This window comes from Rana temporaria, chromosome 1, assembly GCF_905171775.1.
Source record: "Rana temporaria chromosome 1, aRanTem1.1, whole genome shotgun sequence".
Classification (NCBI taxonomy): domain Eukaryota; kingdom Metazoa; phylum Chordata; class Amphibia; order Anura; family Ranidae; genus Rana; species Rana temporaria.
In genome coordinates, this window is record NC_053489.1 from 688,143,140 (window position 1) to 688,169,209 (window position 26,070).

The 26,070-nt window shown below is 51.1% G+C and overlaps 1 protein-coding gene across 1 annotated transcript in view; it reads right to left on the minus strand.

The window, feature by feature from the left end:
• Positions 1–536: 536 nt before the first annotated feature.
• The window catches only part of TMEM8B (transmembrane protein 8B), a 41,972-nt gene continuing 16,438 nt past the window's right edge, over positions 537–26,070 (minus strand). The window contains exons 3-12 of the mRNA XM_040360971.1: positions 24,862–24,995; positions 23,249–23,526; positions 18,011–18,363; positions 16,277–16,373; positions 14,860–14,983; positions 10,797–10,939; positions 6,893–7,071; positions 6,580–6,726; positions 4,038–4,154; positions 537–1,280 (exon numbers count right to left, since the gene is read on the minus strand). Coding sequence (XP_040216905.1) covers positions 945–1,280; positions 4,038–4,154; positions 6,580–6,726; positions 6,893–7,071; positions 10,797–10,939; positions 14,860–14,983; positions 16,277–16,373; positions 18,011–18,363; positions 23,249–23,526; positions 24,862–24,995 — 1,908 coding nt within the window. The 3' untranslated portion in view covers positions 537–944. The remainder of the gene's footprint in view (positions 1,281–4,037; positions 4,155–6,579; positions 6,727–6,892; positions 7,072–10,796; positions 10,940–14,859; positions 14,984–16,276; positions 16,374–18,010; positions 18,364–23,248; positions 23,527–24,861; positions 24,996–26,070) is intronic.

Consider the following 26,070-nt stretch of genomic DNA (forward strand, 5'->3'; position numbering starts at 1 on the left):
GATACATGTCCCCTGGGACAGGACCCGGGTCCCCAAACTCTCCCCTGGGACAGGACCCGGGTCCCCAAACACTCCCCTGGGGCAGGACCCGGGTCCCCAAACACTCCCCTGGGACAGGACCCGGGTCCCCAAACACTCCCCTGGGACAGGACCCGGGTCCCCAAACACTCCCCTGGGGCAGGACCCGGGTCCCCAAACACTCCCCTGGGGCAGGACCCGGGTCCCCAAACACTCCCCTGGGGCAGGACCCGGGTCCCCAAACACTCCCCTGGGGCAGGACCCGGGTCCCCAAACACTCCCCTGGGGCAGGACCCGGGTCCCCAAACACTCCCCTGGGGCAGGACCCGGGTCCCCAAACACTCCCCTGGGGCAGGACCCGGGTCCCCAAACACTCCCCTGGGGCAGGACCCGGGTCCCCAAACACTTTTTAGGACAATAACTTGCATATAAGCCTTTAAAAATAGCACTTTAGATTTCAAATGTTCGAGTCCCATAGACTTTAACAGGGTGTTCCGCGGCTTTTCGAATTTGCCGCCAACACCCCAAATTGTTCGTTGTTTGCCGAACAGGCAATGTTCGAGTCGAACTCGAAGCTCATCCCTAGCCGCCATCATTGATTCCACAACCAAACTATTTACTTGGCTTCTCAGGTCTGGCAACGTTGACCTTGAATGTCACAACTCTGGTGGGCGTGTCTGACCTACGATTCATCGATGTGACCTATGAAAACTTCCTCGTCTGCACGTGGCCCATCAGACGCCAATGCGGAGCCCATGAAGAGCAGAATATAATGCACACAATAGTTCTTGGTCCATAATGAGGTAATACTGATCTTCCAGCCGGTGTCCCCGGCCAGAGTGAAGGCAGGTTTGTGACACGAACCGTCTGTCTCCGGTCACGGCCGTCCCACAGATTGGTACTTGCCCAACCTCCGGTCTCCCGTGTCAACTGGTGCAGATGCTGTTTATAGACACGGATCCGGGGTCTACCAGACCCAGTTCCTCCTGCTCGTTAACGCACAGCTGGTACCCGCAGCCCTTTCTCCGCGCCAGGGGCGCCACTCTCCCGTTTGGTTTGGCACGTGGTGGAAGGAGGAAGCCAACGCTGCCGGCAATCAGCATGTGCCAGATGCTGTGGATGTAAAAGTAGTTTTCCTCCGTCTCAACAAAGGCGTAGAGGGCCACGGCAGAGCTGGCGATGAGGGTTCCTGGGCAGAGGTAGAAGAGCCATCGCTTCCATGTTGGGGGGTAACAGTGGCGCCTCCGGATCGTTCTGAATGTCTGACAATAGAAAGAACATGCGATTATACATAAAATATACAATACCATCATATATCCTGCAGTATACTGTCCCCCGAGGAACCCTGTATGCCCCTCCCCCAGCTCCTATAGGCTCACACACACTCCTCCTCCCTCTGTGCTCCTCACTGCCATGTCCCAGATTCTTTTCTCATCCCTTCCTGATAAATTGCCCACCTACCTGTTCGCCAATTGTGTGTGGACCCCCGTGACATGGGGAACCCCCAACTGTTCAGCTACGCCACACGAGAAAGAGGGGGGAATGATCGCCCCCCCTAAGGGCGGCTAAACACGTATGCTATACAGTGGAACCTCGGATTGCGAGGATAATCCGTTCCAGGAGAATGCTCGTAATCCAAAGCATTCGCATATCAAAGCGAGTTTCCCCATAGAAGTCAATGGAAACAAAGATAATTAGTTCCCCATTGACTTCTGTGGCATGCAATACCGCATGAGGCCAGAGGTGGGGGGCGCCGGAGAGTCTCAGAAATACTCGGGGACAGCTCAGCTGATCTCGGAAATCCGGTGCATTTCTCCCGCAGTGCGGGAGCAGAGCAAAACACTGAAGCGAGAAACACTAGTAGCGGAGGACCCAAGTACCATCCCAGCATCCAGCATCAGGTGGAAACCGATTACAGTGGAACCTTGGATTACAAGGATAATCCGTTCCAGGAGAATGCTCGTAATCCAAAGCACTCGCTTTCCCCATAGAATTCAATGGAAATTAAAATAATTTGTTCCGCATTGACTTCTGTGGCATGCAATACCGCATGTGGCCAGAGGTGGGAGGGGAGCGCCGGAGAGTCTCAGACGCGTTGGTCTTATTTATGGTATCATGTTTAGGGTAGTCTGAGATTGGCTGGGGCTAAGCAATCAGAAAAAGCGAAGAGGGGGTAGAGGAAAAAGTCAGAGGGAGAAAGAGGGGAAACCCACACCAAAATAAAACAATGTGGGGTTCCCCCCAAAAATCCATAACAGAGCCTTATTCAAGCATGCTGCCTGGCAGGTGAGGAAAGGAGAGGGGACGAGGGAGCCCCCCAAACCATAACAGGCCACATGCCCCCCAAAGCACCTTGTCCCCGTGTTGATGTGGACAAGGGCATCATCCCCACAATCGTGGTTGTGGGGGTCTGCGGGCGGGGGGGGGCTTATCGGAATCTGGAAGCCCCCTTTAACCACTTGCCGCCCGCCATATAGCAATATGACGTCGGCAAAGTTATTCAGTTATCCTGACTGGGCGTCGTATGACGTGATCATGATAACATATTCATTCATATGGGGGGGGGGGCAGGATCTGGGGGATTCTTATAATCCCCCTGCCTGCAGACCCCCCACAAACACCGGCCATGGTTGTGGGTAAGAGGCACTTGTCTCTATCAACATGGGGACAAGGTGCTTTAGGGTGGGGGGGGGGTGTTGCCCCCACCTGCCCTGAAGTACCCCCTCCCCATGTTGAGGGCATGTGGCCTGTTATGGCTCAGGAGTGCGGTGCTCGCTCGCTCGCTCGCTCGCCCCCCCCCTCTCCTGACCTGCATGCTATATAAGGGTCTGGTATGGATCTTGGGGGGGGGGGGACCCGATGCCGCTTTTTGTAACATTTTTCTATTGCTGGCTGAAGAAAAGCATCCCCACCACCATGTTTCACGTGGGGATGGTGTGTTCAGAGTGATGTGCAGTGTTAGTTTTCCTCACACATAGCGATTATTGTTGAATTTTGGCGTCATGTGACCAGAGCACCTTCCCGCACATGTTTGCTGTGTCCCCTCCCCCACATGTTTGCTGTGTCCCCTCCCCCACATGTTTGCTGTGTCCCCTCCCCCACATGTTTGCTGTGTCCCCTCCCCCACATGTTTGCTGTGTCCCCTCCCCCACATGTTTGCTGTGTCCCCTCCCCCACATGTTTGCTGTGTCCCCTCCCCCACATGTTTGCTGTGTCCCCTCCCCCACATGTTTGCTGTGTCCCCTTCCCCACATGTTTGCTGTGTACCCCTCCCCCACATGTTTGCTGTGTACCCCTCCCCCACAGGACTTCTTATGTCTTTCTTCCTCCAATGTCTTTCATCTTGTCACTCTTCCATAAAGGGCAGATTTGTGGAGAGACCACTAATAGTTGTCCTGTGGACAGATTCTCCCCCCTGAGCTGTGCAGCTCCTGTGCAGCTCCTCCAGAGTTACCATGGGACCTCTTGGCTGCTTCTCTGATGAATGCTCTCCTTGCCCGGCCCGGTCAGTTTAGGGGGACGGTCATGTCTTGGTAGGTTTGCGGTTGTGCCGTACTCTTTCCATTTTCCGATGATGGATTGAACAGAAGCTCCGTGAGATCTTCAAAGCTTGGGAGATCTTCTTATAACCCAACCCTGCTTTATACTTCTCCACAACTTTATCCCTGACCTGTCTGGTGTGTTCCTCGGCCTTCATGATGCTGTTTGTTCACTAAGGTTCTCTAACAAACCTCTGAGGGCTTCACAGAACAGCTGTATTTATACTGAGATTAAATGACACACAGGTGGGACTCTATTTACTAATTAGGTGACTTCTGAAGGCGATTGGTTCCTCTAGATTTTAGTTATCAGAGTAAAGGGGGCGCCATACAAATGCCCCTCCCCCCACACACTTCTCACAGATTTATTTGGCACCCTGGATTTTGGGGGGCCTGCACAGCTGAACGGGGGACCATTTACACGGCACACTCATTGCAGATCAGACCATAGACAACGGAGACGGTCCTCCAATCACATACCCAGGCGATGGCCATGATCCCCACAGCGAACAGACTGGGCCCCAACAGGTTCCACAAGCCGTGACGATCCAGCTGAAGAGCCATGGAAAGCAACATCGCCCCCAGCAGGTACAACACCTAAGAGACAAGAGAAGAGACGGTCAGAGAAATGGTGGATGTCACCCCCTCCCCCCCGTACCCCTGAGAGGTACAGAAACACATTATAGACAGTAGGGGTTCAGTGAGCCCCCTGCAGGTGCATAGACATATTACAGGGAGGGGTACAGTGAGTCCCCTGAAGGTACATATTACAGGAAGGAGGGGTACAGTGAGTCCCCTGAAGGTACATATTACAGGAAGGAGGGGTACAGTGAGCCCCCTGCAGGTACACAGACATATTACAGGGAGGAGGGGGGTATAGTGAGCCCCCTGCAGGTACATAGACATATTACAGGAAGGAGGGGTACAGTGAGCCCCCTGCAGGTACACAGACATATTACAGGGAGGAGGGGGGTATAGTGAGCCCCCTGCAGGTACATAGACATATTACAGGAAGGAGGGGTACAGTGAGCCCCCTGCAGGTACACAGACATATTACAGGGAGGAGGGGGGTATAGTGAGCCCCCTGCAGGTACATAGACATATTACAGGGAGGAGGGGTGCAGTGAGCCCCCTGCAGGTACATATTACAGGGAGGAGGGGTACAGTGAGCCCCCTGCAGGTACACAGACATATTACAGGGAGGAGGGGTTCAGTGAGCCCCCTGCAGGTACACAGACATATTACAGGGAGGAGGGGGGTATAGTGAGCCCCCTGCAGGTACATAGACATATTACAGGGAGGAGGGGTGCAGTGAGCCCCCTGCAGGTACATAGCCATATTACAGGGAGGAGGGGTGCAGTGAGCCCCCTGCAGGTACATATTACAGGGAGGAGGGGTACAGTGAGCCCCCTGCAGGTACACAGACATATTACAGGGAGGAGGGGTTCAGTGAGCCCCCTGCAGGTACACAGACATATTACAGGGAGGATGGGTTCAGTGAGCCCCCTGCAGGTACATAGACAGGGAGGAGGGGTACAGTGAGCCCCCGGCAGGTACATATTACAGGGAGGAGGGGTGCAGTGAGCCCCCTGCAGGTACATATTACAGGGAGGAGGGGTACAGTGAGCCCCCTGCAGGTACACAGACATATTACAGGGAGGAGGGGTACAGTGAGCCCCCTGTAGGTACACAGACATATTACAGGGAGGAGGGGTTCAGTGAGCCCCCTGCAGGTACATATTACAGGGAGGAGGGGTACAGTGAGCCCCCTGTAGGTACACAGACATATTACAGGGAGGAGGGGTTCAGTGAGCCCCCTGCAGGTACACCGACATATTACAGGGAGGAGGGGTGCAGTGAGCCCCCTGCAGGTACACAGACATATTACAGGGAGGAGGGGTGCAGTGAGCCCCCTGTAGGTACATAGAAATATTACAGGGAGGAGGGGTGCAGTGAGCCCCTGCAGGTACACAGATATATTACAGGGAGGATGGGTATAGTGAGCCCCCTACAGGTACACAGACATATTACAGGGAGGGGTTCAGTGAGCCCCCTGCAGGTACATAGAGATATTACAAGGAGGAGGGGTTCAGTGAGCCCCCTGCAGGTACATAGACAGGGAGGAGGGGTGCAGTGAGCCCCCTGCAGGTGCAGAAATATATTATAAAAAAGCAGGATGCAGTGTTTCTCCTGCAGGTACAGGAATAGGTAATGGGGAGGAGATGTGCAGTGCTCCCCTTGCAGGTACAGAGGAATATCACAGGAATGAGGGGTGCAGCGCTCCCTGCAGGCACAGCAATATATTACCGGAAGAAGGGTTGTAGTGCTCCCCCTGCAGGTACAGAGGCATATTACATGAAGGAGATGTGCAGTGCTCCCCCTACAGGTACAGAGGCATATTACACGAAGGAGATGTGCAGCGCTCCCCCTACAGGTACAGAGGCATATTACACGAAGGAGATGTGCAGCGCTCCCCCTGCAGGTACAGAGGCATATTACATGAAGGAGATGTGCAGTGCTCCCCCTACAGGTACAGAGGCATATTACACGAAGGAGATGTGCAGCGCTCCCCCTACAGGTACAGAGGCATATTACACGAAGGAGATGTGCAGCGCTCCCCCTGCAGGTACAGAGGCATATTACATGAAGGAGATGTGCAGTGCTCCCCCTGCAGGTACAGAGGCATATTACATGAAGGAGATGTGCAGTGCTCCCCCTACAGGTACAGAGGCATATTACACGAAGGAGATGTGCAGTGCTCCCCCTGCAGGTACAGAGGCATATTACATGAAGGAGATGTGCAGTGCTCCCCCTGCAGGTACAGAGGCATATTACATGAAGGAGATGTGCAGTGCTCCCCCTACAGGTACAGAGGCATATTACATGAAGGAGATGTGCAGTGCTCCCCCTGCAGGTACAGAGGCATATTACATGAAGGAGATGTGCAGTGCTCCCCCTACAGGTACAGAGGCATATTACATGAAGGAGATGTGCAGTGCTCCCCCTTTAGGAATCTTCTTACCTGTTTGATGATTGGTTGCAGTCTGGCCATGCTGATTACTGTCACCCACACAGACATGAGAGAGCCGAGGAAATCGCAGAACTGCAGCACGTCGTACTCCATGATACAGAAGACCACGATCCCAGGCTGGTCACAGGCGTGATAGAACTGGGAGGGAAGAGATCACATGGTGTGACACACATACACCGAACACGCCATGCAGGAGAATAAACAGGACCAGTGGGATCTGCCGATTATAGGGATCCTTCTCTGATAGGACAAATCTGTATCTATATAATAATTGGATGATTGGCCGGGGACGGCGAACACTCACCGTGGAGAAGAACATGGTGAAGATGTAGACGGAGGCTTCCAGGAGGTAGTGACCCCGGAGGGCGATGAGGACAGGCGGAAGGAACATCAGGTTGCTGAGACACAGGAGGAGGGTGGACAGGAGCTGGAAGCCGTATGTGAAGGCCTGATTGTTATCCGTACATCCCCATCCACTCCACCCTGAGAGAGACCACAGAGAGATCAGACGCGGAAATATCCAATCGTATACAGAGCTTTGACATCACACTCAAGGGCTTCCATCTTAATCCACTTATAGTATATGGAACTATGACATCACACCCAGGGGCCGTCATCCTAATCAAACCATCATTTACTATGACCCCTTGGTGACCTCCTCAGATCTTCATCGGGGATCTCCACAGTCTACTGTCTGAGCACTTCCACACCATCCCCGTCCCTACTGACCATCCCCGTCCCTTCTGACCATCCCCGTCCCCTACCGACCATCCCCGTCCCCTACCTACCGACCATCCCCGTCCCCTACCGACCATCCCCGTCCCTACCGACCATCCCCGTCCCTACCGACCATCCCCGTCCCTACCGACCATCCCCGTCCCTACCGACCATCCCCGCCCCTACCGACCATCCCCATTCCTACCGACCATCCCCGTCCCCACCGACCATCCCCGTCCCCACCGACCATCCCCGTCCCCACCGACCATCCCCACCGACCATCCTCGCCCCTACCGACCATCCCCACCGACCATCCCCACCGACCATCCCCACCGACCATCCCCACCGACCATCCCCATTCCTACCGACCATCCCTGTCCCTACCGACCATGCCCATCCCTACCGACCATTCCCGTCCCTACCTACCATCCCCGTCCCTACCTACCATCCCCGTCCCTACCTACCATCCCCGTCCCTACCGACCATCCCCGTCCCCACCGACCATCCCCGTCCCCACCGACCATCCCCGTCCCCACCGACCATCCCCACCGACCATCCCCGTCCCCACCGACCATCCCCGTCCCTACTGAATGACATGGTTGACATGGTTATACTACCCTACCCCTAAACCCTTCTGTGCTGCCATCCTCCCCGATGACCTCAACTATTTACTGCCTGAACACTTCTATGCCATTCCTGTCACTTCTGATTAACAGGGTGACACTGCCCCACCCCTAAACCCTTCAGTGCCGCCTCCACACCAGAACCCCCCCCCCCCCCCCCCGACTGAGACAGGTAGCCCTGCCCCATCCCTAGACAACCGCAGTGCTGCCATCCTCCCTGATGACTTCCACGATCTACTACCCGAATACTTCCATACTAGCTCCACCCTGCTGACTGACACTGGTGACACTGCCCCACCCTTAAACCCACTCAGTGCCACCATCCTCTCCTGTGTCCTCCCCAGGCTACTGCCTCAATACTTCCAGACCAGTCCCGCCACGCTGACTGACACGGAAGACACTGCCCCACCCCTAGACCCATTTGTGGAGGTCACCAATGAGGATGGCAGCACTGTCTACTGCCTGAATTTTACCACACAAGCTCCGCCCCTGATTGCTGACACTAGTAAAACTGCCCCACCCCTAAACCCTCTTCAGTGCCACCGTCCTCCATGGTGTCTCCCTCAGTCTACTGCCTCAATACTTCCAGATTAGCCCCGCCCCGGTGACTGACATGGGTGACACTGCCCCACCCCCAGACCCCCCTTAGTGCTGCCATCCTCCCCAATAACTTCCATTGTCAACTGCCTGAATGCTTCCATATCAGCTCCGCCCCTGCTGACTGACACTGGTGACAATGTCCCGACCCCCTCAGTGCTGCCATCCTCCCTGATGACTTCCACAATCTACTGCCTAAATACTTCCATGCCAGCTCCGCCCCTGCTGACTGACACTGGTGACATTGCTCCACCTCTAAAACAATTGGTTCCACCATCCTCGTTGGTGCTCTCGGTCTACTGCATTAATACTTCCAGGCCAGCCCCGCCCCGCTGACTGACACGGGAGACACTGCCCCACCTGTAAGACCCCTTAGTGCTGCCATCCTCATTGGTGACCTTTACAGTCTACTGCCTGAATTTTACCACATATGCTCCGCCTCTGTTTACTGAAGGGGTGACAATGCCCCACCCCTAAACCCCCTCAGTGCTGCCATCCTCCCTACTTCCATACCAGCCCCACCCTGCTGACTGACACGGGAGACACTGCCCTGCCCCTAAACCCTTCAGTGCCACCTAAATACCTCCATACCAGCACCACCCTCCCCCCGACTAACACTGCCCATTCCTAGACAACCGCAGTGCTGCCATCCTCCCTGATGACTTTCACGAATATTGCCCAAATACCTCCATACTAGCTCCACCCCTGCTGACTGACTAGTGACACTGCCCCACCCCTAAACCCCCTCGGTGCCACCATCCTCCCCAGTGTCTCCCTCAGTATACTGCCTGAATACTTCTAGACCAGCTCCACCCTGCTGACTGACATGGGCGACACTGTGCCACCCCCAGACCCCCTTCGTGCTGCCATTCTCCCCAACGACTTCCATTGTCTACTGCCTGAATACTTCCATATCAGCCCTGCCCCCCTGCTAACTGACATGGGTGACATTGCCCCATGCCTAGACCCCCTCAGTGCTGCCATCCTCCAGATGACCTCCACCATCTACTGCCTAAATACTTCCATACCAGCTCCGCCCCTGCTGACCCTGGTGACATTACCCCACCTCTAAAACCCTCAGTGCCACCGTTCTCCTTGGTGTTCTTAGTGAATACTTCCAGGCCAGCCTCACCCCCGCTGACTGACATGGGTTAGATTGCCCCCCCCCCAACCCATTAGTGCCGCCATCCTCATTGGGGACCACCACAGTCTACTGCCTGAATTACTCCACACAAGTCCTTCCTCTGCTGACTGACATGAGTGACACAGTACCACCCCTAGACCCCCTTAGTGCTGCCATCTGCCAATGTCTACTGCTGGAATACTTCTGTATCAGCTCCGCCCCTGCTTACCGGCACTGGTAACAATGCCCCACCATCTTCCCCAGTATCCTCCTCAATCTACTGCCTGAATACTTCCAGACCAGCCCACAGATTATCATGGGTGACTCTGCCCCACCCCTAAACCCCCTTAGTGCTGCCATCCGCCAATGTCTACTGCCTGAATACTTCTGTATTAGCTCCGCCCCTGCTTACCGTCACTGGTAACAATGCCCCACCATCTTCCCCAGTATCCTCCTCAATCTACTGCCTGAATACTTCCAGACCAGCCCACAGATTATCATGGGTGACTCTGCCCCACCCCTAAACCCCCTTAGTGCTGCCATCCGCCAATGTCTACTGCCTGAATACTTCTGTATTAGCTCCGCCCCTGCTTACCGTCACTGGTAACAATGCCCCACCATCTTCCCCAGTATCCTCCTCAATCTACTGCCTGAATGCTTCCAGACCAGCCCACAGATTATCATGGGTGACTCTGCCCCACCCCTTGACCCCTTAGTGCTGCCATCCGCCAATGTTTACTGCCTGAATACTTCTGTATCAGCTCCGCCCCTGCTTACCGTCACTGGTAACAATGCCCCACCATCTTCCCCAGTATCCTCCTCAATCTACTGCTTGAATACTTCCAGACCAGCCCACAGATTATCATGGGTGACTCTGCCCCACCCCTAGACCCCTTAGTGCTGCCATCCGCCAATGTTTACTGCCTGAATACTTCTGTATCAGCTCCGCCCCTGCTTACCGTCACTGGTAACAATGCCCCACCATCTTCCCCAGTATCCTCCTCAATCTACTGCCTGAATACTTCCAGACCAGCCCACAGATTATCATGGGTGACTCTGCCCCACCCCTAGACCCCTTAGTGCTGCCATCCTCCCTGATAACCTCCACTGTCTACCCCCCCCCCCCCCCCCTTACTGACACCCTTTACCTGCTCGGCACTCGCAGGCAGCATAAAGGTAGTTGTTGGTCCTCAGCAGTTTGCACTGTCCATACGTTCCGCATTCATTAATGCATGGCGAGAGGAAGGTGCGCAGATTCAGCTCGGCGCTGACATTGTGACATGGCCGCCACCTGCAGGGAACAGACACAACCAGTGATCACTCCCTTCCACATACAGCAGAAATTCACTCTACAGATACCCATCCCTCTGGGATCAGCTTAGAGAGTTTGACCAATGGGTGACCACCTCCTGGCTGTCGCTGCTTCGTCTTCATGCTCCATCTTTATGGAGAACATTTATGTACCGTATATATCGGCGTATAACGCTCACTTTTTTCCCCTTAAAATCAGGGGAAAATCGTGGGTGCTCGTTATACGCCGATCCCTACTGTCTCTGAGCGCCGCCAACATAGACCGAGCTGAGCCGAGTGTACTGCGCACTCGGCTAGGCTCGGCCATGCTCGGCTCCGCCCGCAGGACCGCGAGAGAAGCTAGGCTCCGCCCGCAGGACCGCGAGAGAAGCTCGGCTCCGCCCGCAGGACCGCGAGAGAAGCTCGGCTCCGCCCGCAGGACCGCGAGAGAAGCTCGGCTCCGCCCGCAGGACCGCGAGAGAAGCTAGGCTCCGCCCGCAGGACCGCGAGAGAAGCCAAGAGAAGCTCGGCTCCGTTCGCAGGACCGCGAGAAAAGCCGAGAGAAGCCGAACACACAGGAAATCTGGCTCTGTACAGCTCGGCCGAGGCGCCAAACTCAAAAATACAATGCTGCAACCTTGGGCAAGATGGACACCTCCAAAGCCGCAGACGGACGCCGGACAAGGCCGCCGGGCAAGACAGCAGACGGACATCGACAAGGCTGCACTGACCTCCAAAAGCCGCAGATGGACACCTACAAGGCTGGATGGACTCTGCGCAAGGCCGCAGACGGACACCGACAAGGCTGCACCGACGAGTATTCAAAATGTAAGTTTTTTTTTCCCCTAAACTTCCCTTCTAAGCTTGGGGTGTGCGTTATACACCGATAAATACGGTATCTTTGGCCCAGATTCTCAAAGGCGTTACAACGGCGCAACACCATTTGCGCCGTCGTAAGTCCTAATCTGGCCCCGGGTATCTATGCGACTGATTCTTAGAATCAGTTGCGCATAGATACCCATTAGATCTGACAGGCGTAAGGCTCTTACGCTGTCAGATCTTAAATGCAAATTTTTTTTCCCGCCGCTAGGTGTCGCCGACGTCATTTTCCCCGTCGCTTATGTAAATCAGCAAATTACGACGATTCCCGAACGTACGCGCGCTCGACGCAGAGAATTTACTACGTTTTGGTAGCCTTTGCGACGCGTAAAGTTGCCCCTGGGTCTATGAGGCGCAGCCAATGTTAAGTATGGCCGTCGTTCTCGCGTCGAAAATTAAAAAATCTACGTCGTTTACGTAAGACGTCCGTGAATGGCGCTGGACGCCCTTTATGTTAACGTCTAAGCAAATGAAGTTGGTGCGACATCATTTAGCGCAATGCACGTCGGGTAATTTACCCGACGGAGCATGCGCAGTACGCTCGGCGCGGGAACGCGCCAAATTTAAATGGTGCCCGCCCCATTTGAACTGGGCGGGCTTGCGCCGAACGCTTTTACGGTACACCGCCGCAAGTTTACAGGTAAGTGTTCTGAGAATCAGGCTGTAAACCTGCGGCGGTGTAACGTAAATCACATACGTTACGCTGCCCAGGAGCAACGTAATTCTATGTGAATCTGGGCCTTTATGTTTAGTCTACACTTTCTTAATGGAACACAAGCTTGTCTTCTGCCAGCAAGCTCTCTGTGGGGAAGCAGTGGTCTCTCTGTAGAGGTCTGACATGCCCATGGTAAATCAGAGCTAGAGCTCAGCAGGGGGGCATGTTGGACCTCTGGAGATGTCACAACCACCATCTACCTTGATGACAGAAAACATCCAGAGCTTGTTTCATAGACATAGAACTCCCCCGATCACATGCATGGCACTGTGCTACATGGATTATTCATACATCTCATTAGGATTTCATATACTCCACCAGTAGATACCCTTAACCCACTTATACCCGTCTCCAGCCTGTCTGTACCTTCCTCAGAAAAATTAGGGCTCTATTAAATTAGTCGTGGGGTGCCATGTCAAACAGCGGCGGTGCGTCCATAAAGGGCGCAGGAGCTCCGCCCCCTCTCCTGTCACCGCTCTAATCCCCATAGATAGATTCATGCAATGCATGACTCTATCTATGGTCGCTGCTGACACCCCCTATTCAGGTGTCCGGCCCCTTTTCGGTCACCGGGCACCTGAATTACAGCGGTGGGGGCGGTTTTTGGAAGCACCTGATTAGAGCTATTGGCCCAGATTCACAAAGACTTATGACAGCGTATTTCCAGATACGCCGTCGTAAGTCCGAATGGCCGCCGTCGTATCTATGCGCCTGATTCATAGAATCAGTTACGCATAGATTTGGCCAAGATACGAGCGGCGTAAGTCTCCTACGCCATCGTATCTTGGGGTGCATATTTACACTGGCCGCTAGGTGGCGCTTCCTTTGATTTCCGCGTCGAATATGTAAATGAGCAAGATACGCCGATTCACGAACGTACGTACGTACGCCCATCGCAATTAGTTACGCCGTTTACGTAAGACATACGCCGGCGGAAAGATAAAGCATGTCTCTAGGTGGCGCAGCCCATGCAAAGTATGGACGTCGGAACAAGCGTATCTTTTTACGTAGTTTACGTAAGTCGTACGCAAATAGGGCTGTGCGTAAGTTACGTTCACGTCGTAGGCAGTGTTCGACTTATCTTAGGCATTCTATCCGACGCATGCACACTGGGATACGTCCACGGACGTCGGGTCACGATTCATTAGCATAAAACACGCCCACCTCTTCACAATTTGAATTACACGCGTTTACGCCGGCACATTTATGCTACGCCGCCGTAACTTAGGAGGCAAGTGCTTCGTGAATACAGCACTTGCCTCTCTAACTTGCGGCGGCGTAGCGTAAATACGATACGCTACGCCGGCTCAAACATACACTGCCCTACGTGAATCTAGGCCATTGGCTCTAATAGGCGTCCAAAAATGCAAACAGCGGGCGCAACGCTGTGCGTTCGCTTTTCACTCAGCTGTATGTTAGAAAAACTAAGGAATTTGTTTTGCCAACATTGAACCCCCATTCAGCCAATCAGGTGCGTTGGGTCTGTGTTACCTGTTACCTGATTGGCTGAATTGACAAGCGCTGTGATTGGACGCCTATCAGACGTCCAATCATAGCAGAGGAGGAGCGGGCGGGAGAAAGTATCGGGTCGGGGAAGACATGGAGGACACCGGACATCACCCGCTGCCCACCCGAGACAAGGTAAGTGCTGGGCAGACGGGAGACACCGTGAGAGCATTTCGGGCACAGTGGCAATGTTTAATGGGCAAAGTGGCAGCATTTGGGGAACAGTGGCAGCATTTGATGGGCACAGTGGCAGCATTTGATGGGCACAGTGGCTGCGTTTTATGGGCACAGTGGCTGCGTTTTATGGGCACAGTGGCTGCGTTTTATGGGCACAGTGGCTGCGTTTGATGGGCACAGTGGCTGCATTTGATGGGCACAGTGGCTGCATTTGATGGGCACAGTGGCTGCATTTGATGGGCACAGTGGCTGCCTTTCATGGGCACAGTGAGGCTGCAATTGATGGGCGTTTTTTTTTTTTTTCAGAATTTGTGCCCCCCCCAAAAAATTTAAGCACCAGCTACCACTGATGTCAAAGTTTAGGGGATCAATAGCTGGGGATTTTCCCTCTCAAGAGAACCCACCACCCTGCCCTGACTGATGCCCTTTAAAGCTCAATGGTTTTAGATTTGGAAGGAGTTGGGAGGGATGAGAACCTCCCTTTGTATCCATGCTTGTGCCCTATTGTGGAGATTCTGCTCACTTCCTGTCCGAGGGGGGGAAATAAAGTCATAAAATCTCCCAATAGGGAAAGAGAATGAAATTACAAAATGTTTTGTGTAACAACCATACCATGTAAAATTGCTGTGGGTTGTAGAACTCACCCGTGCTGAGAGGCACACATGGAGCGTAGACTTAGGTACCAGGTGCCAGTCTGGGGGTACGGGATCCGCAGGCGGCTGAGCGAGTTGCTGCTGTTTACTGACAGAGAGAATCCGGAGAGAGAGTCTGCGGAGAGAGGAATGTGAGGAGAGGTCAGAGAGGGGCAGGAGGTTGGCTATGGACTGAGGCGTCTACAGACCTCATGGAGGCATCCAACCCACCTTCACATGCATACAGAGGAGGAGCGGGTGGTCAGGTGGTGACTTGTGTCAGGGAAAACAACAACTTGGGCAAGAAAATGTGATTTCATTATTCTACCCCCAAGCAGGTCTGGAAGGCTAATATCACCATGGGCCATTAAGGTCCTACAGTCATGAGAGTACCTGGCCATACAACCATAACCAGTCTGGAAGGATAATATTACCATGGGCCATTGAGGTCCTACAGTCATGAAAGTACCTGGCCATACAACCATAACCAGTCTGGAAGGATAATATTACCATGGGCCATTGAGGTCCTACAGTCATGAGAGTACCTGGCCATACAACCATAACCAGTCTGGAAGGCTAATATCACCATGGGCCATTGAGGTCCTACAGGCGCGAGAGCGCCTGCCCATCCAACGATAGCCAGTCTGGAAGGATAATATTACCATGGGCCATTGAGGTCCTACAGACATGAGAGTACCTGGCCATCCAACCATAACCAGTCTGGAAGGATAATATTACCATGGGCCATTGAGGTCCTACAGACATGAGAGCGCCTGCCCATCCAACCATAACCAGTCTGGAAGGGTAATATCACCATGGGCCATTGAGGTCCTACAGACATGCAAGCACCTGGCCATCCAACCATAACTAGTCTGGAAGGAAAATATTACCATGGGCCACTGAGGTCCTACAGTCATGAGAGCACCTGGCCATACAACCATAACCAGTCTGGAAGGGTAATATCACTGTGTGCCATTGAGGTCCTACAGACATGCAAGCACCTGCCCATCCAACCATAACCAGTCTGGAAGGATAATATCACCATGGGCCATTGAGGTCCTACAGACATGAGAGCACCTCCCATCCAACCATAACCAGTCTGGAAGGATAATATCACCATGGGCCATTGAGGTCCTTCAGACATAAGAACGCCTCCCATCCAACCATAACCAGTCTGGAAGGATAATATCACCATGGGCCATTGAGGTCCTTCAGACATAAGAACGCCTGCCCATCCAACCATAACCAGTCAAATTAGGTAAAAGCCTTCAGCTCTGAGAACTTGTTCTACTTTACGATGTCCTCCTCTATCATCACTGAGAAACGTTGGCTGTGTACAAATGTGGACACCAGCGTCTTACCTACAAGACATAATTATGGCAGAAGGCTCAATGCCCCAAAGGATGATGAGAGTGATGGGAACACTAACCTGTCTGGCAGGTGATGGAGGAGTTGTCACCGAGGATCAGTGGGACGCCATGATTCAGACACCCGAAGACGGTCACGTTCTCTCCTTGGACAGATGACTGCCATGCGGGGGAGGGAGAGCATTACACAGATGGAAGAAAAACCAAAGACAATATCAATACTGTGATGACCATTGGATACCCACCAAACCAAGCTCCACCCACTGACTTCTGCTCATTAGACCTCATCTGCATAATTCACACCTGCCCACTGTAACATAACCCAACCTTACATACATGATATATCGTTACCTTGGTCACAGAACTTTCATGTACTATAGACGGCCTGTCTACCTTAAATGAGGTCAAGTAAAGTTATACTGGGTTCATGCCAGTGGCGGCTGGTGCTCAAAATCTTTGGGGGGCGCAAAAAAACTGAAAAAAATCAAGCGCAGCCACTGTACCCATAAATTGCTGCCACTGTGCCATCAAACGCAGCTAGTGTGCCCCATAAATTGCTGCCACTGTGCCAAACGCAGCTACTGTACCCATCAATTGCTGCCAGTGTGCCCCATCAATTGCTGCCAGTGTGCCCCATCAATTGCCGCCAGTGTGCCCCATCAATTGCCGCCAGTGTGCCCCATCAATTGCCACCAGTGTGCCCCATCAATTGCCACCAGTGTGCCCCATCAATTGCCACCAGTGTGCCCCATCAATTGCCACCAGTGTGCCCCATCAATTGCCACCAGTGTGCCCCATCAATTGCCACCAGTGTGCCCCATCAATTGCAGCCAGTGTGCCCCATCAATTGCAGCCAGTGTGCCCCATCAATTGCAGCCAGTGTGCCCCATCAATTGCAGCCAGTGTGCCCCATCAATTGCAGCCAGTGTGCCCCATCAATTGCCATCAGTGTGCCCCATCAATTTCAGCCAGTGTGCTCCATCAATTGCAGCCAGTGTGCCCCCCGCCTGGCACTTACCTGTCTTGGCGCTATCCTCCACGCTCCGAGTACTCCATGTCTTCTTTCGTCCTCTTCCTGTCTTTGCTATGATTAGAGGCTTGATAGGCTTCCAATCGCAGCGCCTGTTGCTTCAGCCAATCAGGTGACAGGTAACCAGACCTGAGCATCCTGATCGGCTCTAATCAGGTGCTTCCAAAAACACCCCCACCGCTGTAATTCAGACAAGGGGCCGGACACCTGAATAGGGGGCGACAGCGGCGACAATAGATAGATTCATGCAATGCATAAATCTACCTATTGGTGATAGAGTGGTGCAAGAGAGGGGGGGGGCGGCGCTCCTGTGCCCTGTATGGACGCACCGTCACTGGTTCATGCAGTGCAAGTAAATGGGTTCACTTTAATGGCACCCCACCAGCTCCTCCCCTTTCCTTCCTCACCACTCCATTCACCCAGGAAGAGAAGGGACATATGGAGTAACATAGGACTCTTCCTCTGGTGCCTTCCGACTGTCCACGAGGCGTCCAGGACCTTCCACAGGACTTAAATCCCGTCTTCTGCTGGTGATTGGAGTGGAAGGTGAGATTCGGCAGCTGTGGGGGGTCAGTGATAAAATTAACCTGTTGCCTTTCCCTCTGTGGACAAATAACTGATTGAGGTTATCCTCACCAACCCCACACATATCTCCCCTCTCCTTGAGTCCCCTGAAGGACTCTTGCACCCTAGCTTACCCACCACCCATCATCATAGTCACATGACCCATACCGGTTGGTGCCCTCAGCCCTCTATTGTAACTCACCACATTGAGACGGACTTCCAGGTTGAAGACCCCTCCACTGTCCAGTACAGGTAGAAGATTAACGCTGAACACGGCAGGCCGGTCTGGTGGGACGGACACGTTGGGACCGAAGAATATGTAGAAATGGACTGAGAACGTGTCCAGCTCGTTCCTCAGGGTGGGTCGTATGGGCCAACAAGACGGCTGGAGGATGGTGGCATTACCCCAAGACATGTTCCCAGCTGACAGAGAGACTCCGGGGGACGGGAGGCCTTCCAAGGAAGCCAATCCACCGGCTGCTCCAAAAGACTGAGGCATGTTCAAGGAGGAACTGGGAGCGCTGGGCCCACGGGAGAGGCCGGGCCGAGAACAGTCTGCCAGGAGGACAAAGCCAACGTTATGATGGTAAAACAAAAGGATGGAGATATGCAGAGCTAAAAGCATGAAATGATACAGTAAGAGTCGAGTACATTGTGTGTAAACAAAGTCCTTGTCCAAGGAAAAAAAGGGACCCACCTGCAGTGTAAACAGGGACACAATAAGGTGAATATGACATATCCTCCACCCAACACCAACACTCCGGGCCTCTTACCAAAGAGAATGGACACTGAATGACAGACCGGCGCTAGACATCCATAAAGCCACGGCACCACTTTGCTTCAAGATGGTAAACACCCTACAAACCTCCCACCGGGCTCAACGCGTTTGTAAGGAAATGAAGAGTCAAAGACTCTGGGTCGGTGGTTGATGCTTCCCTGGGGGGTACACTGAATCCTACTCTATCCATGCCTGGCCTACAGATTCTTGGACTATATACAGCCGCACCCAGGACCGCCATCAAGGGGGTACAGGCAGTACATCTGTAAGGGGTCCGGATGGCAACCCCCTTTTTTAAAAAAATAAATAATTGCAAGGGGCCCGGAGGTTTTTATTTATATATATATATTTTTTCTGCTTTTATTAAAGGGCCCTTTAATAAAAAATAAAAAAAATATATATATAATTTTTTTTCCCATTTTTTTATTAAAGGGCCCGGAGGTCCCCAGGGCCCCGGATGGCAACCCCCTTTTTTTTTATTTTTATTTTATTAAGGGGCCCAAAGGTCCACAGGGCCCCGGATGGCAACCCCCCCCCCCTTTTTTTATATTTTTTTCTTTCTTTTTTTTTTCTTTTTATTAAAGGCCCCCGGTTGGCAACACCCCTTTTTTTTATATAGAATATATTTTTTCATTTTTATTTATTTTTTATTAAAGGGCCAAGAGGTCCCCAGGGCCCCTTTTTTTTTTATATATTTTGTTTCTTTTTTCTTTTTATTAAAGGGACCTCCGGGCCCTTTAATAAAAAGAAAAAAGAAACAAAATATATATATTAAAAAAAAGGGGGGGGGGTTGCCATCCGGGGGCCCTGGGGACCTCTGGGCCCTTTAATAAAAAGAAACAAAATATATTTAAAAAAAAGTATTTTTCTATATATATTTTTTTATTTCTTGTTTTTGTAAGGGGCCCAGAGGTCCCCAGGGCAACCCCCCAATTTGTGGCACCCCCCCCCCCAGCTTCTTAAAATTTCTAATAATTAGCACCGGCACCACCCCCCCCCCCCCGCTTCTCAATTCGTGGCAGCTCCCCCGCTTCTCAATTTGAGGCTGCAGCAGCCCCCCCCCGTTCTCTGCTCCAGGGGGCCCATGCATGAAGCTGTGCAAGGGGCCCCATAATTCCCGATGACACGGCCCTGGCCGCACCTTTCTGTGACAGAGAGGGGTCTGGTTGTTACCCGTAGTAACAAGCCCTAGATTTGTCTAAATGGGTGAATTTTCAAGTCTCTGATACTACGGACCAAACACAGTTTTGAAAGGCCTTGGATTGGATATACCAATACAACCCCCCCCTTTTGTTTCTATTTCTTTCTTTTGAATCATCCGGGTGTTTATCATGTCATTGGGATATACGTTACTCTGCAATGAACCCTATAGGAAGAAATATTTTCGTTCGGGGCAATTGTGTGCCCATAAGATAGTGAGACCCGTTCTTTTCCATGATGCCCAAGTGTGTCCTGACAAAGCGAAATAGCGAAACGCGTTGACTCTGCTGTCCATTTGTCAACCTTCTGTTCACATTATAGATTTATGTATCTTTCTGTGTTTAATGTATGTTTTATTTTTTTTTTATTTTTTTTAACTATTTTTATACTAGATCTGTTTGTGAGCGATTCGTTATTAACCCCTTAACCAGTTCCCGACCCCCGCATGTATATGTACGTCCACAATATGGCACGTACAGGCACATGGGCGTACACGTACGTCCTCGCCTATTAGCGGGTGGGGGGTCCGATCGGGACCCCCCCCGCTACATGCGGAGGTCGGGTCCGCTCGGGGAGCGATCCGGGACCGCGGCTATTTGTTTATAGCCGCTCCGTCGCGATCGCTCCCCGTCCTTCACTGTGGCGGCGCATCGATCGCGTCATTCCCTTTATAGGGAAGACACGATCGATGACGTCAGTCCTACAGCCACACCCCCCTACAGTTGTAAACACACACTAGGTGAACCCTAACTCCTACAGCGCCACCTGTGGTTAACTCCCAAACTGCAACTGTAATTTTCACAATAAACAATGCAATTTAAATGCATTTTTTGCTGTGAAAATGACAATGGTCCCAAAAATGTGTCAAAATTGTCCGAAGTGTCCGCCATAATGTCGCAGTCACGAAAAAAATTGCTGATCGCCGCCATTAGTAGTAAAAAAAAAAAAAAAAAAAAAAAAATGCAATAAAACTATCCCCTATTTTGTAAACACTATAAATTTTGCGCAAACCAATCGATAAACGCTTATTGCGATTTTTTTTACTAAAAATAGGTAGAAGAAAACGTATCGGCCTAAACTGAGGAAAAAAAATGTTTTTATATATGTTTTTGGGGGATATTTATTACAGCAAAAAGTAAAAAATATTGCTTTTTTTTCAAAATTGTCGCTCTATTTTTGTTTATAGCGCAAAAACTAAAAACCGCAGATGTGATCAAATACCACCAAAAGAAAGCTCTATTTGTGGGGAAAAAAGGACGCCAATTTTGTTTGGGAGCCACGTCGCACGACCGCGCAATTGTCTGTTAAAGCGACGCAGTCCCGAACTGTAAAAACACCTTGGGTCTTTAGGCTGCATATTGGTCCGGGGCTTAAGTGGTTAAAGGAACGCCGCACGACTATTTACGTCGGCAGAATGGCACAGCTGGGCATATGGACGTACAGGTACGTCCCCTTTAAGAAGCCCAGCCGTGGGTCGCGAGTGCGCCGCCGCCCTGTCTTCCGTGACCGCGCCCACGGGAGCCCCGCGGACCCGATCGCCACGATCGGGTCACAGAGGGGAAGAACAGGGAGAGGTGAGTGTAAACAAACCTTTCCCCGTGCTTCCTATTGTAGCTCTTAGTGATCGTCTGTTCCCTTCGTTAGGGAACGATGATCAGTGACGTCACACACACACAGCCACGCCCCCCCACATTAACAGCTTAAGGACCGCCTCCTGCATATATACGTCGGCAGAATGGCACGGCTGGGCACAAACACGTACAGGTACGTCCTCTTTAAGTGCCCAGCCGTGGGTCCGAAGCTTTGTGACCGCGGGACCCGATCGCCGCTGGAGGTCCTCGATCGGTCTCCAGAGCTGAAGAACGGGGAAAGCTGTGTGTAAACACAGCTTCCCCGTTCTTCACTGTGGCGACGTCATTGATCATGTGATCCCTTATATAGGGAAACACGATTAATGACGTCACACCTACAGCCACACCCCCTACAGTTAGAAACACAAATGAGGTCACACTTAACCCCTACAGCGCCCCCTTGTGGTTAACTCCCAAACGGCAATTGTCATTTTCACAGTAATCAGTGCATTTTTATAGCACTTTTCGCTGTGAAAATGCCAATGGTCCCAAAAATGTGTCAAAATTGTCCGAAGTGTCCGCCATAATGTCGCAGTCACGAAAAAAAAAAAAAAAAAAAATCGCTGATCGCCGCCATTAGTAGTAAAACATATTTTTTTATAAAAATGCAATAAAACTAACCCCTATTTTGTAAACGCTATAACTTTTGCGCAAACCAATCGATAAACGCTTATTGCAATTTTTTTTACCACAAATATGTAGAAGAATACGTATCGGCCTAAACTGAGGGAAAAAAATGTTTTTTATATATTTTTGGGGGATATTTATTATAGCAAAAAGGAAAAAATATTGCATTGCTTTTTTAAATTGTCGCTCTATTTTTGTTTACAGCACAAAAAATAAAAACAGCAGAGGTGATCAAATACCACCAAAATAAAGCTCTATTTGTGGGGAAAAAAGGACGCCAATTTTGTGTGGGAGCCACGTCGCACGACCGCGCAATTGTCAGTTAAAGCAACGCAGTGCCAAATCGCAACTGGCCAGGTCCTTTGGCTGCCTAAAGGTCCAGGTCTTAAGTGGTTAAGAAGACTCCCTAGAACACACTTAATCCCTACAGTGCCCCCTCCTGGTTAACTCCTTCACTGCCAGTGTAATTTTTACAGTAATCAGTGCATTTTTATAGCACTGATCGCTGTGAAAATGACAATGGTCCCAAACATGTGTCAAAAGTGTCCGATGTATCCGCCATAATGTCGCAGTCACGATAAAAAAAAAAAAAAACGCTGATCGCCGCCATTACTAGTAAAAAATAACTTATTAATAAAAATGCCATAAAACTATCCCCTATTTTGTAGACTATAAATTTTGCGCAAACCAATCAATAAACACATTGCGATTTTTTCAACCAAAAATATGTAGAAGAATACGTATCGGCCTAAACTGAGGAAATTTTTTTTTTTTATATATTTTTGGGGGATATTTATTATGGCAAAAAGTAAAAAAATATTGCATTTTTCTTTATTCATCTATTTTTGTTTATAGCGCAAAAAATAAAAACCGCAGAGGTGATCAAATACCACCAAAAGAAAGCTCTATTTGTGGGGGAAAAAAAAGGACGCCAATTTTGTTTGGGAGCCACGTCGCACGACCGCGCAATCGTCTGTTAAATTGACGCAGTGCCGAATCACAAAAAAGGGACCCGGTCATTTAGCTGCATAATGGTCCGGGTCTGAAGTGGTTAATAAAATACATTTTTTTGATGATACTCTCGTCCATCTTGCCTACAAAGTCCGACCCAGAGTCTTTACTCTTCATTTCTTTCACATACTCGATCCGATACGGATGTGGCTTTAGGGAAGATGTTCTATTTTTTTGCACCCCCAGCACTCACCTTGCAGTTGTGTAGTCAGCTGGAAATAGACAGCGGTGCCCGCCATTCCTGTCCTCTCCACCAACACGTAATACCAGTGCTGCCAGAGCGGCAGTGCCAGGAGGAGCTGGCAGACAGACGAGGAGGAGGAGGTGCAGTCTTGGCTAGAAGAATTGTGCAGAGGAGGGCCTTTGGCACGCAGTCTCAGCAGGAGGGGGCAACTGTCGGCGGTGCGCACGCCGGTACGGCAACCCAGGAGACTGACCCGCAATCCCGAGGTGAACTGAGGAATGAAGACCCTGAAAGAGAACTCTGCTTTAGTTACAAATGAACAAAAGGAGTGATCAGTATGGATTGCTCACTGTGTTTATTCAGGAAAGGAAGGGGCCAGTAAATATAAACTTAAATACTGCCTGTAACGGTCAGGGGTTAACACCGTTTACGATATTCCATTCCACCAACCCACGAAAGCTTATCTGACACTCCACCATCCAGCAGACACGATCCATAAGAATTCCCCCAGAACAACGAGACACAAGCTCTGTTCTCTGGGTCCAAACGAATGAATACTTTAATGGTAAGCTTCAGGCTTTTTATACAGTTAGCAACTAAAAAGCATGCTGCAGTAATCACAGGGACAATGACACACTCCACCCAAAACATCACACAAAGGGGTGCTAACGAGTCCCCCTCAATACACATCTTAGACAGACTTTCTGACTCCGCGATAAGTTATTCCCACCTGCTACATAATCCACATCCCTTTAGTAAACATGTATTTTCACACAAAACAGTGCTAATTAGCATCACACAATGAATGGTTCTTGAGAGCAGACTTAATTAGCACAATAGACAATAGAATGCAAACACAGCAAGCTTTTATCACTACAGCCAGGTAGACTTAATTAGCACCTCAACAGTCTATGTACCACATTGAAGGAAACTCTCCTATTGACCTGTTGGGGTCAGAAGGAATAACTTGTAATATTTCAAGATCCTGCAATACATGAATTATCATTACTGTTCCATCTCATGTAATTCATGATATCATTTCTCAGTCATCCTATGCCCCTATTGGACATAGGATGACCCTAGACGCAAGAGTCATTGGTGAAGCTGGCACAGGAGTACCCCACACCCTTCAAAAGTCTCTGGGTATCACGGGCCATTCCGTTACACTGCCCCCCCCCTCCACGCCCAAAAGCAGCTGCAGACAGCTGACGGGATTAAGAAGAAGAGATCTGGGAGTGCTTGGCTCTAGATATCTCTTTGCATGGAAATTCAGCTGGCTGTGTCCCCAAAGGGCATTTTAGGGGTCAAGGGAAGGACTTCTGGAACACGGAGAAGACTTGTTCATTGTATGGAAAATTCTAGCAGCCCCAGAAGGAACAATAACACCCCCAGGTCTCAGACTCCATATGATGGTCACCTCTCAGAAGCAGAGCACCCTTGAGAGAGCGAAGGGAGAGAGAAAGAAAAATGGACACAAAAGCTGAGAGTATTTTCTGATCTTTGGACCGCCCATGAAGAGCCCCCCGACCCACCCAGAGCACACAACCACGCCCCTTCCCTATCTGTGCCGGGGAGACACTATTTACAGAAGGTCAGACTGAAGAATAGAGGGGACCACTCACTTGTAGAGTGCAGAGCGATTGTGTGGAGGAAGCATCTGCTCCGTGATGTACCCGGGATACAGGACTGGCACGCCAACTGCCCTCTGCACGATGAGCTGCGGCTGGAAGAGGTACTGGCATTCATCGTGTAAACCCTGCGTACACAGCAAGACCATAAGATGGAGGGACACCAAAACCGGGGAAATGGAATGTATGACATCAGTGCAATCCTGGTGATGACAGTTGGGTACACTAGATACAATAGGGAAGGAGATGGCGATGGATGGAGGTGATGACAGTTGGGTACACTAGATACAATAGGGAAGGAGATGGCGGTGGATGGAGGTGATGACAGTTGGGTACACTAGATACAATAGGGAAGGAGATGGCGGTGGATGGGGGTGATGACAGTTGGGTACACTAGATACAATAGGGAAGGAGATGGCGGTGGATGGAGGTGATGACAGTTGGGTACACTAGATACAATAGGGAAGGAGATGGCGGTGGATGGAGGTGATGACAGTTGGGTACACTAGATACAATAGGGAAGGAGATGGCGGTGGATGGAGGTGATGACAGTTGGGTACACTAGATACAATAGGGAAGGAGATGGCGGTGGATGGAGGTGATGACAGTTGGGTACACTAGATACAATAGGTAAGGAGATGGTGGTGGATGGAGGTGATGACAGTTGGGTACACTAGATACAATAGGGAAGGAGATGGCGGTGGATGGAGGTGATGACAGTCGGGTACACTAGATACAATAGAGAAGGAGATGGCCATGGATGGAGGTGATGACAGTTGGGTACACTAGATACAATAGAGAAGGAGATGGCCATGGATGGAGGTGATGACAGTTGGGTACACTAGATACAATAGGGAAGGAGATGGCGGTGGATGGAGGTGACAGTTGGGTACACTAGATACAATAGGGAAGGAGATGGCGGTGGATGGAGGTGATGACAGTCAGGTACACTAGATACAATAGAGAAGGAGATGGCCATGGATGGAGGTAATGACAGTTGGGTACACTAGATACAATAGAGAAGGAGATGGCCATGGATGGAGGTGATGACAGTTGGGTACACTAGATACAATAGGGAAGGAGATGGCGGTGGATGGAGGTGGTGACAGTTGGGTACACTAGATACAATAGGGAAGGAGATGGCGGTAAATGGAGGTGATGACAGTTGGGTACACTAGATACAATAGGGAAGGAGATGGTGGT